General features: G+C 41.5%; 1 protein-coding gene across 1 annotated transcript in view; it reads right to left on the bottom strand.

Moving 5' to 3' along the window:
- LOC138176406 (SUN domain-containing protein 5-like) overlaps positions 1–14,167 on the bottom strand; it is a gene marked incomplete at its 5' end in the record, with an annotated part of 37,001 nt that extends 22,834 nt beyond the window's left edge. Inside the window, 4 exons of the mRNA XM_069107200.1 lie at positions 2,567–2,640; positions 3,109–3,167; positions 9,480–9,579; positions 14,099–14,167. Of these exons, the coding sequence (XP_068963301.1) occupies positions 2,567–2,640; positions 3,109–3,167; positions 9,480–9,579; positions 14,099–14,167 (302 nt within the window). The remainder of the gene's footprint in view (positions 1–2,566; positions 2,641–3,108; positions 3,168–9,479; positions 9,580–14,098) is intronic.
- Positions 14,168–14,947: the final 780 nt, after the last annotated feature.

Genomic DNA, 14,947 nt, shown 5'->3' with positions numbered 1-14,947 from the left:
CTGCAAAATGGGGATAATAGCACCTAGTCCAAGGTCATACAGGTAGCAAGTAGTAGACCTGGGAAGAGAAAAATGAGGGCAAGGGAGGAATCCAAGGTTACCTAGCAGAATCCCATCCTTTGACTCAGAGATGCAGATCTGCCCTTGGAACTCAGAGACTTAGGATCAGAAGTAATTTTGTTGTTGTTGAATTGTTTTAGTTGTGTCCAACTCTTTGTGACCCCATTTGGGGTTTTCTTGGCAAAGATACTGGAGTGATTTGCCATTTTCTTCTCTAGCTCATTTTACAGATAAGGAAACTGAGGCAACCAGGGTTAAGAGACTTGCCCAGGATCACATAGCTAGTAAGTGTCTGAGGCCAGATTTGAACTCAGGACCTCCTGACTGCAATCCTGATACTCTACCCACTGAGCAACCTAGCTGTCCCTAGAAGTCATAGGATTATAGATTTAAAGCTGGAAGGCATGTTGGAAGTCATCTGGTCTAACTTATGTTATAGATGGAAAAAATGAATCCCAGAGAGACTGAGCGACTTGTTCATGGTTGTACAATTTGTATCTGGCACAGCCGTATGGGGAAGCCAGGTCCTCCAGCTGCAGATCTGGTGGTCTTTCTCATAGGCATTAATGGTGGTACTTGGGATGTCAGGAAGAGCTCTATTTCTCCAAGGGCCTTCAGAAGCTCCAGAAAGTTCCCCAGCTCAGGTTCTACAGTGTCTGGATTGTGTTTCCCCACCCCATCAGCCCACAATGAGATCCTTTGCTCTCTCTTCTGAGTGCCTCCACATAGCCTAGTAATTGATTTTGTGCCTGTAGGACTTAGTTGTCATATTCCTGTGAATACTATCTCCTCAGCTAGACCATAAATCCCTGGGTGAGCTGGTCCATGTCCTTTCCCTATTTTGTCTCCTCCCCACCTCAAGGAAAGGCTGGATACATATTTTAGGACTGATTGAGATACGGTGTTTCATTGAAAAATCCATTCATTGATTCATCAGTCATTTATAAACCACTTACCATGTGTCCACTCCTAACTTTAGGCAATGCTGGGGGGGACAATGGTGGAATGGGAGGGAGGAAAAGACAGAGATGGATGAGGTCATTGTAATGTAGTAGGAAAGAGGCCCACACTGAGGTCATCGTAATGCAGTAGAAAGAGCCCCATACTGAGGTCTACCCTCTAGTTCTGTTTCCCTGAATTGCTGTGTGCCCTTGGACAAATGTCCCTCATATCTAAAATAAAGTGGTTGTTATAAAGTCATAGAATCATAAACTCTCAGAGCTAAAAGAGACCTTAGAAGTCCTCTCGTCCAACCTGGACATGAAAAAGGATTTCTCCTAGGCTCTTCCTGAAAAGTGGTTGTACAGCTTGAAGACCTCAGGGGCTCCTCCCTGCCCCTCATCCCACCCAGCCCCTCCCCTAACCCTGCCACCAGATTTACAGCCAAGAATGACAGTGAACCCAGAGAGACGAAGTGACCAGACCAGGGTCACACAAGTGTCTGAGGCATAACTTCTTGATGACAGTGCCCTGTGGAGGATATTGCTATTCAGTCTTAAGGGCACACCATCCCTTTGGGGCTAACCTAATGAGGTATTTTAGACTGTAGGATTCTAATTACTTTTTTTTCCTGTACTCTTTTGAAATGTACTCTTCCTGAAATTGAGGGGGCATGTCAGCTTTCTTCTCCTTATATATTAGCCTCTAAGACTGATAAGTCACTTTCTCTTAAGTCATCCATCATTTCTACTTCAGCTACCAGTTAGATGGCATGGTGGGATTCCAAGATGCCATTGGGCCTGGAATCAGAAAGACCTGAGTTCAAATCCAACCTTAGATACTTCCTAGCTGTGTGATCTTGGGTAAATAATTTAATTTCTGCCTGCCTCAGTTTCCTCAGCAGTAAAATGGGGATAATAATAGCACCTACATCCCAGGGCCTGTTGAGAGGATCAAATGAAATAATTGTAAAATGCTTTGCAAAGTGCCTGCTACATAGTAGTTACTTAATAGATGCTTATTTCCTTGTCTTTCCTTATGGTAATCACAGTTTCCCTCATTGATTCCTCTACTTTTTGAATTAGGTTACTGCCACTTCCAGGATTTGGTGGTTCAGTGACTTGGGCCAGAATTTAGGGTTGGAATTCTATTCTAAGGTTCCTCTTCACTCTGACATTCACTTTTCACTATAAAACATGGTCAAGGAGCTCATAGACTAGTGGGGATTGGAATGGCACAGTCAGAAACACTGGTTATATAAAATAGGATTTGTTTAGTACACAGCAGAAAAAGAACAGTTTATTTTAAGGAACATTTTTTTCGAATGTCTGCCATATCTACCGTCCAGTCTTGTTTGAGGTTGGAAGAGGAGAGATCCCTGTACACTGGTCAGGAAGAGGTGGGCCTGAGATGTGTCCTGAATTCTAGGCAGGGTGAGGGTGCCCCAGGCAGGAAAGCACTGATGTGTTTTGGGGTTTGGAGGCTATTAGGTTATACAGAGGGGAGCTATGGGGAAGAAGACTGGGTAAAAAAATCTGAGACTGGGGCTGGAGGAAATGCCACCCACCTCATCTGGAGCCCTCATGTTCACTCGCCCTGTATCCAGTATGGTTGGCAAGCAAATGACGATGCACCAGAAGGCTGTGGAGGGAACAAGAAGGAGAATGAGGCCTATCCCACTCTTCTAGCCCTGGAGTAGCCTTGAGACTCTGAGAACTAGGCAGGGGGTTTGTACTTACTGTGTGGTACCCTTCAGGAGACTGCAAAGGCACCACCTCCCCTCAAGCCCCTCCCTTTGCTCCGTGTTGTAGGGACTGGGATTCTAACCACAACTATCCAAGCTGTGAGTTGGAAAGACATCCTATAGACAGGTATATTTTAGGATCATAGTATTTAGAATGGAGGGGGGAGGGGTGGGGCAAAGACCCTAGAACAGAAGGTGCTGTCTAGGACAGGAAATGGTACTAATAGAGAATATGAGGGCTTCAGTAAAGGAGGCAGTGGGAGGGGCCCCCCAAACCAGCCTAGTGTCTTTCACAATTTTGTTGATGTTTGGTGCTACATCCAGAGGTCATCAGTCCAAGATCTGGGTTATCTTCTAGTACATACCAAACACACAGAAGAAGAGAATGGAAAGTTTCTTCACCAATTTATGAAGGAAATTCTTGCTGTAAAAAGACACAGAGCAATGTGTCAAACTCATTTATTGAGTCATGGGATAATCTTAGAATTTTCACTGACCTCAGATGTCATCTAGTCCAATCCCCTGCTTGATCCTTCTCCTAGCAGAGGGGTTACCCAGCTTTGGTTTGCCCATCTCCAGTTACATACTACCTCCCAAGAAAATCCATTTCTTTGCTTTAAGTTTGAGGAAATTTTCCCTAAGACTGAGCTGGAACATGCATACAATTCTGCCCTTTGGGGCCAACAGAATGAGTCCTAATATTTCTTCTAGCTAACAACCCTTCAGATATTGGAAGAGAGCAATCATTGAATCATAGGATTTAGGCTGACAGGGACCACAGAAACCATCTAGCCCAACATTTTCATTTCACAATTAAACAGAACGAGGCCCAGAGGGGTTGAGAAGTTAGATGATGCAGTGGATAGAGTGCTGGGCCTGTAGTCAGGAAGACCTGAGTTCAAATCCAGCCTCAAACACCAGCCTCACTTAACCTTGGTCTGACTCAGTTTCCTCAACTGTAAAATGGGGATGACAGCACCTACCTCATAGGGTCATTGTGAGGTTCAAATGAGATATTTGTAGAATGTTTATCATTGTATCTGGCACATTGTAGGTGCTTAAAGGATGCTTGCTTCCACCCCCTTAAGTAATTGTACCAAAGTCACACTGTGAGTGAGTGGTAGAGCCCTGATTTAAACCTTTGTCTTCTGCTTCAAAATATTTTTTTTTTGGCATGTCGATTTGCTTTCTTATGTTCAGTTCTGAAAGCAACAGGAAAGCAAAGCTGTCACACTTTCTTATGCTATGGTTAGATTTTTATCAAATATCACCTCTGATGTAGGCAGAAATGAAGTTTATTTGACCTCATAACACTTTGTCATCCTCCTTTTATGTGCTTTTTTTATTCATCCCTCTAACAATTTATTAAACACTAAATGTGATCACTGCTTCTCCCATTTGAATTTGTTTTATCCTTATCTTTGTCTGAGCTGTATTAACTTTCCTAAATTGCTGAAGTACATGAGCATTTAAGTGTTTGCCCTATGCCAGGCATGGTGCTAAGTGCTCTGCAAATATCATCACATTTGAGCCTCACAACAGCTCTGGATGGTAGGTGCCATTGTTTTCCCCATTTTGCAGATGAAAAAACTGAGGCAGGTGGTGTTTAAGAGTCTTATCCTGGGTCACACAGCTAGAAAGTATCTGAGACCAGGTTTGAACTCAGGTCTTCCCCATTCTAGACCCAGAGCTTGAGCTGCTACACCGTCTAATTATCTCTACAAGGGACAGTCATACTTATACCCCTAGCAGTACAATGCATATGCACATAGTGGGTACTAAAAATCTTCATGGAACGCAGAAATGAATGAATGAAATGAGTGGCAGGTTAATTTTATTTTAAGTGTTTCTGTTCATAATACAAAGTCATTACCTTATGGTCAGAGCTATTTTCTTTTGGTTACTAAGCTAATATGGTTGTCCATTCATATCTCAGCATTCTTAGAAGGAACATTATCTCTAAGAGGCACAATTTTTGATGCATGTGCTCATATACAAAGAAAACTATATACAGGATAAATAGAAAATAGCTAAAAGAGGGAAAACACTGGAATTAAGAAGGGTTAGGGAAGGCTTCCTGTAAAAGGTAGCATTAAATGAAGTCATCAAGGCAACAAACATTTATTAATCACTTACTCTATGCTAGGCACTGTACTAATTTGAGAAATAAATGGGTAATGGTACGTGGATAGGGGTAGAAATCTATGGTAGGGGCTGCACAAATATAATTAGAGCTGGGACAAGGAAGAAGAATGGTGGAAGTGAAGACATATACTGAATATTAAGGTTGCTTCCTTCCTGTTTGGCTGGCGTGTGTCTCCTGACAACTGTCACCCCATAGCCCAAACCCTAATCAATTCCGGACTTGGTCTTGTGGAATCCCTGGAATTCAAACTTACTCCTTTGACCTTAAGCCAAGTCAAGTGGCTGGCTCAAGTCAAGACCCATTCTGGTCATATCCTTCAGGTGTTGTTGCAGGGCTGATTTTCTAAATAAGCGATGTGAGTATCCAGAGCTTATGATTTCATGGTTTGTGGAAGGCCCCCCCCTTCTAAATCTTCCCCTTGGCCATGATGTTCATGCCCAACCATTACAATGTATTTTTTAAAACCCTGGAAACTAAGGGGGTGCTCACTGATTGGGGGAATAGCTGGACAAATTATGATCTATGACTATAATGAATATTATTGTGTCATAAGAAAAGAAGTGGAGACTTTCAGAGGAAACTGTTAAGACCTCTATGAACCGATGCAGAGTAAAATGAACAGAGCCAGGAGAACAATTTAAACAATGACAACAACGTTATAAAGAAAAAAGTAACTTTGAAAAACTTTGAAAACTTTAGCATTCTGATCAGTGCAACGACAAACCACAATTTTGATTGACCGAAGAGAAATCCTGCCACTCACTTTCTCCCATAGAGACAATGGATTTAAAATTCAGAATGAGATGTATGTTTTTGGATGTGGCCAGTGGGGGAATTTGTTTTGCTGGTTGATGCATACATATCATTTTTATTGGGAGGCTTTTCTTTTTCTTTTTCTTTGTGTTCAATAGGAGCAGATTTGAATGGTAGGGAGACAAAATCAATTGTATGCTAGTCAGAGTTGTAGAAAAAATAATTAAATTAAGTAATAAAAAAAGTCGGTGCTTCATTCTCTTTCATCCATCTGGCATGAGTCACTCTACTCTATTACAAAAAAAGTGCCTCTGGGAGGGGGTCATGGTCTAAGCCGTCATTAGGCACTGGTACCTCTCTGTGAGGAAACTGAGCAGTTCTTCCTTTAAACAGACTTGGATATGAGGTGCAGGAGAAATGATCGGGGAAGAAGATAAGAGGGAAGTGAAGCTTCAGGACAAGTATCCTGAAGTTACTGGGGAGATAGGGACCACCCCCCATGGGGCTGACTTCGCCTTTCTGCTGACCACCAATAAATGGTAAGAAGTGTCTTCCTCCCTTCTGGGTTTATTAACCTCCATTCCTGTACTTGCAGGCCCAATTATCCCACCCTGCTGTATCCTGAGATGTTTTGGTCTGCCTCCTGGGCCACTTTGTGGAGGATAAACATTCAGGAAAAATGTATTTAAGCAAAGCACAGTTGGGAAGATAAATTTTTCTTTTTAGAATTTAGGTATTAAAATTAAACAGAATAATTTCTGGATTAACCATGGTTTTTGGATGACCTGTCCTTTGGGCTGCTTCTTTCAAAGTCTATAACTGGGATCAATTCTGTACTGGATGCCAGTGAGTGTTACTTTGAGAGTATCTGTAGCTGTGTGAGTGTCAAGTCAACTGGTGTTTATAGAAGGTGCTTGCTCTTGGGTCTTTGCTTGGTGCTACAGAGAGGACAGAATTTGGCCACCTAGTTTATGACCATGGGGAGGGGGAAACTTTCCCATGGGGAGCAAAGACTCATGCACATATAGAAATTAGATAATACTACAGAAAAGTTTGCATCCAAGGAACAAATGCTTACTGCAGGATCTCGGGAGAGGGAGGGTTCCCTGCGGGCTGGAATGTCTTGTGAGGAGGATTGGAGAAGAGAAGGAAGGGCACTATCGGTAGGGAGGACAGTGAGGGATCTAGAAACGGTAATGTTTACTATATGTTTGGGACCTATGAGGTGACTGGCTTAGCAGGATTTGAGGAATGATGGAGGAGGGGGGATTCACTAGATTTACCAACGTCTCGGAAAAATTCATTTTAGAGAGAAGCAGCAGACAGATGAGCATGAAGATGGATCACTAGGATGGTGACTGGGGATCTGGGACGGTTCTGGTGATTCCCATTGCAGAAGGTCGAGTGAAAACAAGCGGACCAGACAGTTACCACCTGGCTCAGTGACCAGGGAAAAAGTTTCACTTGCCCCATGCCAGTTATAATTCTATAGAGAAGAGGAGATGAAGTGTGGGGAGATAAGTGGCCTATGGGGCACCTTGGATGCCAAAATGAGAATCAAATTCAAATAGAAATGAATCCCTGCAGGCCACATAAAGACTTAGAAAACCATAAAACTAACCTTATCTACATTGTATTTTTATTTTTTCTTAAACCATCCTCAATGACATTTTAGTCTTGTTTTCTAAGCACTGGACAGTTCTGCAGGCCCCAGGCAACCAGAAATGAGAGTTTTACGCCTCTCCTGTAGATGACAGGTAGACATTGAAAGTTACTGGGCAGAGGAGTATAATGATTAGAATTACAGAATCTCAGATTTAGAAGGTACTTAAGATGCCATCTAGGCTAACCCGTGCCTCAAGGAGAAGCCATTCTACAGTATATTCAACAAATCTGTGCTTGAATATGTCCAGCAAAGTAAACCATCTCTCTCCCCATGGGAGGCCATGACATTTTTGGACAGCTGTAATTGTTCAGAAGTTTCCCCTCGTGCCACCTTAATTTGCTTCTTTGTATCTTCTACCCATGAATGCTAGCTCTAACTTGAAGACAACTCTTCCCTTTCTCTTAAGTCTTTTCTTCAGGCTAAATATTTCCAGTTCTTTCAGCTGATCCTTACAAGGCATGATCTCAAGACCTACCATCATCCTGGGTTAGGTGATGCAGTGAGTGGATAGAGCGCTGGGCCTGGAGTCAGGAAGACTCCTCTTCCTGAATTCAAATCTGGCCTCAGACTCTCACTAGCTGTGTTACCCTGGGCAAGTCACTTAACACCGTTGCCTCAGTTTCCTCATCTATAAATAATGAGCTGGAGAAGGAAATGATGAACCACTCCCGTATCTTTGCCAAGAAAACTACAAATGGGGTCACAAAGAGTTGGACACGACTGAAACAACCCAGCAGCGACAACAACAACAACAACAACATACTATTCCGCATAGGGATGGTCTGACCATGATAGAGTACAATTGTCCCTTCCACATCTTGGTTTTCTCGATCGTGGTTTTGATGTATCATGGGTGGCATAAGAAATTAAATGGGAACTTTGGGGGAGTTTTGCAGAAGATGTAGATGATACAGAAAAAGTTTAGAAATGCATTATATATATATATATATATATAATATAGCCTATGACCAAATATTTAACCCAAATTTTATGATAAGGTACTATAAATTCCAAATTAAAGAGAAAGAAAAAAATTCAGATTTCTTCTCTGGTCTGAAGGAAGAGCCAAAACATTTTACATGGGTTTTCCAGATCGTGGGAGCACCACACTTCTAACCCCCATGATGTGGAAGGAATAACTGTACAGTGGGACTGTTACCTCTGTATCTCTGGATGCGATGCTTCTCTTCTAATGCAGAACAAGAGCTAATGCAGAATAGTTTTTTCCTGGCTGCCTTATCACTGGATTTGAGGAAAAGGAATGTGGCAGGTGACATGTGGAGGACAGATTGGCATAAAGACTCAAGTTTGGTAATCTAGCTAGGATGCTGTTACAATAGCCAGTGTGGTGTTATGGAAAAAGAACTGGATTTGGAGTCAGAGGACCTGAGTTCAAATTCTGTCTCTCCTGCTTATTAACTTATTGACCGGGGGCAAGTCCACTTAACCTCCTTCAGTCTCCTTCTCTATAAAGGGATCGCTCTAATATTAGTTTTAGCTCTAAAACTATGATTCCAAAACCCAATTCAAGTGAGAGGTGATTAGGTCTGAAGTTGGGTGATTTTGGAGAGGATATAAGACATTTTGAAGGAAGAGTTGAGAAAGCTAAAATTCTGATTTGATACAGACAACCTGGATTCCTCTGTCCTTGTCCTAATTTGGCTCAATTGATTTCCCTTGCTTATGATTCTCTCCCCTCTTCCCCTTAATCCCTCCTTGCCTCTTTCTCCACCAAACCCTACTTGACCTTCAGTACTTAGCTCAAAGCTTGCATCTACTAAGAAGCTAAAAAGCCTTTTATCACTACTCCAGGGAACACTGATATTCCTTCTTCCTTCCTTCCTTCCTTCCTTCCTTCCTTCCTTCCTTCCTTCCTTCCTTCTTTCCTTCCTTTCCTTCCTCTCTGTCTCTGTCTCTCCCTCCCTTCTCTCTCCCTCCCTCCCCCCTCCTATATGTAATCCAGCCCCATCTTGTGCCTGGGGGATTCAGGTTATGACCCCATCCCCACTTTCTGTGCCCTCATTATTTAGGGGTCATTGTTTAGGCTATCCAGTTGACTCTATTATCTTTCCCAGGGGTCCTGCATTGGGCTTGGGTTGTCAGTGCCTGGTTTCCACTCTGGTCTATTGCTTCCCTCTCTCTTGCTCCCCTGGGACTGGTTTTGTACCCACAGTGGTGCTGCCCCTGTTTGGGTCCACCCAATGTACTGGGGGCAGAGCTGAGCTTTACAGACAGTGTTTCTCAGGGTGGAGATAAAGCAGATGATCTGAACTGTGGAGACAAGAGGGTTGTGAGCTACACCACCCTGTAGGTGGTAGGGAACAGAGGCTTTTGGGGAAAGAAAAGACCCCCGGAAAGACTGTAAGGGGAGAAAGGGGAAATGGCATCCCTGATTCAAAGGAAATTACTAGGGTCAAGAAAAGAGGGGAGGCATTCTGAACATTAAGCAAATGCTAGTTAATGGAATCTTGAGGATTTAGAAAAAAATCATGGAGGGTAGATTAACAAAGTTAGATGCGCTCTTAGGACATAAAAAACATAGAATGTCAGAGCTCAGAGAACCTTAAAACATGGAATGTCCGAACTGAGAGGGAGATTAAAATAGAGTATTAGAATGGGTCACAGTCACCATCTTGTCCAACCCCATAATTTTATAGTGAGGGAAACTGAAGACCCAAGAGAAATGACTTGCCTATTTGCATAATTTCTCAGTGATAGAGATTAAATAGGACAGAATTGAACAAAAGTCTTCTGATTTCAAGCCTTGGGTTCTCTCTGCTTTATCAGTAATTTATTGGAAAGTATAATTTTGATTTTTTTGGAGGGGGAAGGGAAGGCAGTTGGGGTTAAGTGACTTGCCCAAGGTCACACAGATAGTAAGTGTGTCAAGTGTCTGAGGCCAGATTTGAACTCAGGTCCTCCTGACTCCACAGCTGGTGCTCTATTCACTGTGTTACTTAGCTGCCCCAGGAAAATATAATTTTTATGGAGTTAGAAGATTAGGGTTGAGAAATATGGCTCTGCCACTTACTAGCCTATGTTACCCTGGGGAAGTTAATTTCCCTTTCTTCATCTGTAAAGGGGGTTAATAATCATTGCCATTCCTTCCTCATTGAAGTTTTGTGAGGATCAAAGAAGATGCTCCATATGAAAACTCTTTGGGATCAGGAAGTGCTATAGAAATCATAGCAATAGCTTACATTTATAACATATTTCAATATCTACAAAGGGCTTTCCTCACAAGAAGCCTGTGAGACAGATAGTGCAAATCTGTTTTTCCCATTTCAAAGATGAGGAAGCTAAGGAGCAGTTGCTAATAGGTATTATGTATCTACTGTCTACCAGGAATTGTGCTATGTTGAAGATATGAAAAGAGACAAAAGTCTGTCCCTTCTGTGAAGGAGCTCACAGTGAGATGGGGAGAAAAAGCATGCAAACTATGTGTAAACAAGCCACATACAAGATGAACAGGAGTAAATAACAGAGAGAAGGTACTAAAATTAAGAAGAATTGGAAAAGGATTCCTGCAGAAGGTGGGATTTTAGCTGGGACTTGAGGGAAGCCAGGAGGTAGAGATGAAGAGAGAGAGCATTCCGTGCATGGGCAACAGCCAGAGAAAATGCACAGAGTTGAGATATTGGGTCTTATTGCAAGGAGACCAGTGGATCTAAGAGTATGTTAAGGAGTGTAAGAAGATAAGAAAGGTGGGGTGGGAGCTAGGTTATGGAAGACCAAACAGAGGATATTTTATGTTTGATCCTTGATAGGGAGTCATTAGAGTTTATTAAGTATGGGGGTGATATGGTCAGACCTGCAATTTAGGAAAATCAATTTAGTGGCTTAGCAGAGGATGGACTTGAGTAGGGAGAGACGTGGCAGACAGATCAACCAGAAGGCTATTAAAATAGTTCAGACACGAGGAGATAACTACATGCACTAGGGTTGAGGCAGAAAGGGAAGGTGTATATGAAGGAATGTTGCAAAGGCAAAATCATAAGGACGAGGCAACAGATTGTATATGGGAGGATGAGAGAGTGAGCAACCAAGGATGATGTTTAGGTTTTGAGTCTAGGAGAATAGCAAGATGGCGGTGCTGTTAAAAGTGAAAGGGAAATTTGGAAGGGCAGAGGGTTTGGGGAAAAGATGATGAGTTCAGTTTTGGACATATTGAGTTAAAATGTCTACTGGATATCTAGATGTCGATGTATGAAGAATAGTTGGAGGAGGGGATAATAGTCTGGAGGTCAGCCAAGGTGTTAGGGCTGGATAAATAGGTTTGGGAATCAGCATCATAGCTGGGAAAACTGGAAAGAAGTATGGCAGAAACTAGGTGTAGACCAGCATCTTACACTGTTACCAAGATAAGGTCAAAATGGGTACATGATTTACATATAAAGAGTGATGCCATAAGCAAATTAGGAGAGCATGGGATAATCTATTTGTCAGATCTATGGATAAGGGAAGAATTTAGGACCAAAGAAAATACAGAGGGTTACGAGATGTAAAGTAGATAATTTTGATTATATAAAATTATTTTTTTTTTGCACAGGCTAAACCAATGCAACCAAGATTAAAAGGAAAGCAGAAAATTGGGAAAGTTTTTTGCAGCAAGTATCTCTGAAAAAGGCCTACTTTCTCAGACATATAGAGAACTTAGTCAAATTTATGAAAACACAAGTCATTCCCCAACTGATAAATGGTCAAAGGATATGAATAAGCAGTTTTCAGACAAAGAAATCAAAGCTATCTATAGTCATATGGAAAAATGCTGTAAACTACTATTGATTAGAGAAATGCAAATTAAAACAACTCTGAGGTACCACCTTACACCTATCAGATTGGCTAATATAAAAAAGGAAAATGATAAATGTTGGAGAGGATGTGTTAAAACTGGGACACTAATACACTGTTGGCAGAGTTGAGTATTGATTGATCCAAGCATTCTGGAAAGTAATTTGGAACTATGCCCAAAGGGCTATAAAACTGTGCCTACCCTTTGATCTAGCAATACCATTGCAGGTCTATATCCCCAAGTCATCCAAAAAAGGGGAAAAGGATCTATTTATACAAAAATATTTATAGCAGTTCTTTTTGTGGTGGCTAAGAATGGGAAGTCGAGAAGATGCCCATGAATTTGGGAATGCAAGCTGGGGTATGTGACTGTGATGGAATATGATTGTGCTATAAGAAGTGACAAGCAGGATGATTTCAGAAAAATTGGAAAGACTTGTATGAACTGATGCAAAGTGAAGTGAGCAGAATCAGGAGAACACTGTACACAGTAACAACAATATTGTATGATGAAGAATTGTAAATCACTTAGCTATTCTCAGCAATACAATTATCTAAGACAGTCCTTAAGGACTAATGATGAAGCATGCTATCTGCCTCCAGAGAAAGATACTCTCATAATACAGACTGAAGCATGCTATTTTTCATTTTCTTCCTTTCACTCTTTTTTTTTTACTGAAGTCTTCTTGTACAAAATGACTAATACGAAAATGTGTTACATGATTACACATGTATAAACTATATTGGATTATTTACCATCTCAGGAAGGGGGTAGGGGAGGGAGGGACAGAATTTGGAACTCAAAGCTAAAAATTTTAAACGAAGTTTAAAAATTTGCTTTAACGTGTATTTGGGGAAAAAGAAAATATTATATAATAAAAAAGAGAATCATCATTGTAGAGATGATGATCTATGTGAGCTGATGAGATGACAAGTGAAGCAGTATGGAGAGAAAAAGGGAGAGGACCCAGGACAGAACCCTTCGGAACAAGTTAACCAGCATGACCTGAATGAACTTCCACCAAGGACACTGAGACAGAACAATAAAATGGGAGAGAAATCAGAAGAGATTAGCATCCTGAACCCCTAAAGAGGAGAGAGTATCGAGGAGAAGAGGGTGATTGGCAGCGTCAAAGGCTGCAGAGAGATCAAGGAGAGAATTGAGGAAAGGCCATTGGATCTGTCAGTTAAGAAATCCAAATTGGTCAATTTGGAAAGAACAGTTTCAATTGACTGATGAGGTCAGAAGACAGATTATAGAGTTAAGAAAAGAATAAGAGGAGATGAAGCAGAGTTACCTGTAGTAAATAGCTTTCTCAAGGAGTTTAGCCACAAAAGGCAGGAAAAATATAAGACTTGCCCAGGGTCACATAGCTCAAAAAGGAATCAAAAGCAGGATTCAAATTCAAATCTCTCCTGACTCCAAGTCCAATGATCTTTCTATTGTACCATCTTGTTTCTCTTCACAATTTTCCATCCATTTGTCAGAAAGAGTGCTGGACTTGGAGTTCAGCTAAGAGCATTTGTTACTGTTAAGAATTACTAGTTAATAAAATTATGTAATGAATCCTGGACAATTATTAGTCAATCATAAACAATGACTAATAATGGCTCACCATTAGTGATGACTTCTATGAATAACTATTATATAGTGCCACACTATATATGGAGATGATATCCAAGCCCACTAAAATCAGAAACTTTGAGGTGTGTAGGGTGGGGAGTGGTTTACATTATGTGTTCCCTTTTTGGGGGAAGGAAATTGGTCAAGGTCAGGGCAGTGTTATGGGTACTCTCAGAGTAAAGATACCCTCACTAATGCCCTTGAGTTCTCTGGTGGGGATGAAAAGAGTAATAACAAAGTCCTTCCAAGGGACCTTGCCATTGGGACAGGTTGATAGCAGGTACAAGTCAAGTTCCCTTGATTCTTTGGGCCATTAACATAAGATCATGCCAAGCAGATGGCAAAGAAGTTCACCTTTCATACATACGTACATACTCAGCCAGCTTAGCACACTTCTGTAAGAGGGAGAGATGACAATGGTGACTATTTGGGGTGTATCTTCACCTGTTTGAGGACACAAATAATGACCTTAATTAAGTTACAGGAACACTCAAAGGAATCTTATCTCAGTTCTATGACTAAACTTATAGACTTAGAAAATTGTGAGGTACTTTAGAGATCATTCATCTAGTATATCCTTCCTTTTTATTTAAATAAAGAAAGAAACTGAAGGACAGAGAGAGAATGGGATTTAGGGCTGGAAGGACACCCAGAAATCATCTAATTCAACAATCTTAATTTACAGAGGAAAAAATTGAAGTCTAGCAAAAAAAGTGACTTATCCAAAGTCATGTAAATAGTAAATAGACCTAGGTTTTGAACTCAGGTCTTTGATCTCAAATCCATTATTAGTATTTTAGAGAAGGCCTCCATTGTCCCTAAGGAGCACTCCTGGGAATCCAGAGGAGAAGATGAGTCTTGCCCCAGTCATCAATGAGAGTGGAAGTTGAGGAGACCCTCAGAGCTACATTATTATTCACAAAATTGGATCCATGCCATCTCTACTCCTGCTATCACTCCCACCTCTTTCCCACTGGAACTTGGGACTCTACCCCTGGAACCATCTGGGTCCCAGGAGCTAGCTGAGTTTTTGCCTGGTCTTGCCCAGAGCTAGGCCTCTACCTCACTTCCTGGCCAGCCATGCTGCTCTGTAGTTCTCTCCAATTTCCAATTCCTCTTTGTTTGTAATATGAAAGTCAATCAACAGTCACCAAACATTTATTGCTTATTATGGCACTATAGAAAGGCTTCAGGAATGATGTCAGCTCCCTGAGGGCAGAGATT

Source organism: Petaurus breviceps, unplaced genomic scaffold (assembly GCF_028583685.1).
Source record: "Petaurus breviceps papuanus isolate PSGF00001 unplaced genomic scaffold, PetGlider_PUasm1.0 88707, whole genome shotgun sequence".
Taxonomy (NCBI): domain Eukaryota; kingdom Metazoa; phylum Chordata; class Mammalia; order Diprotodontia; family Petauridae; genus Petaurus; species Petaurus breviceps.
Note: the sequence above shows the minus strand (reverse complement) of the source record. Positions and strands in the feature narration are given on the sequence as shown.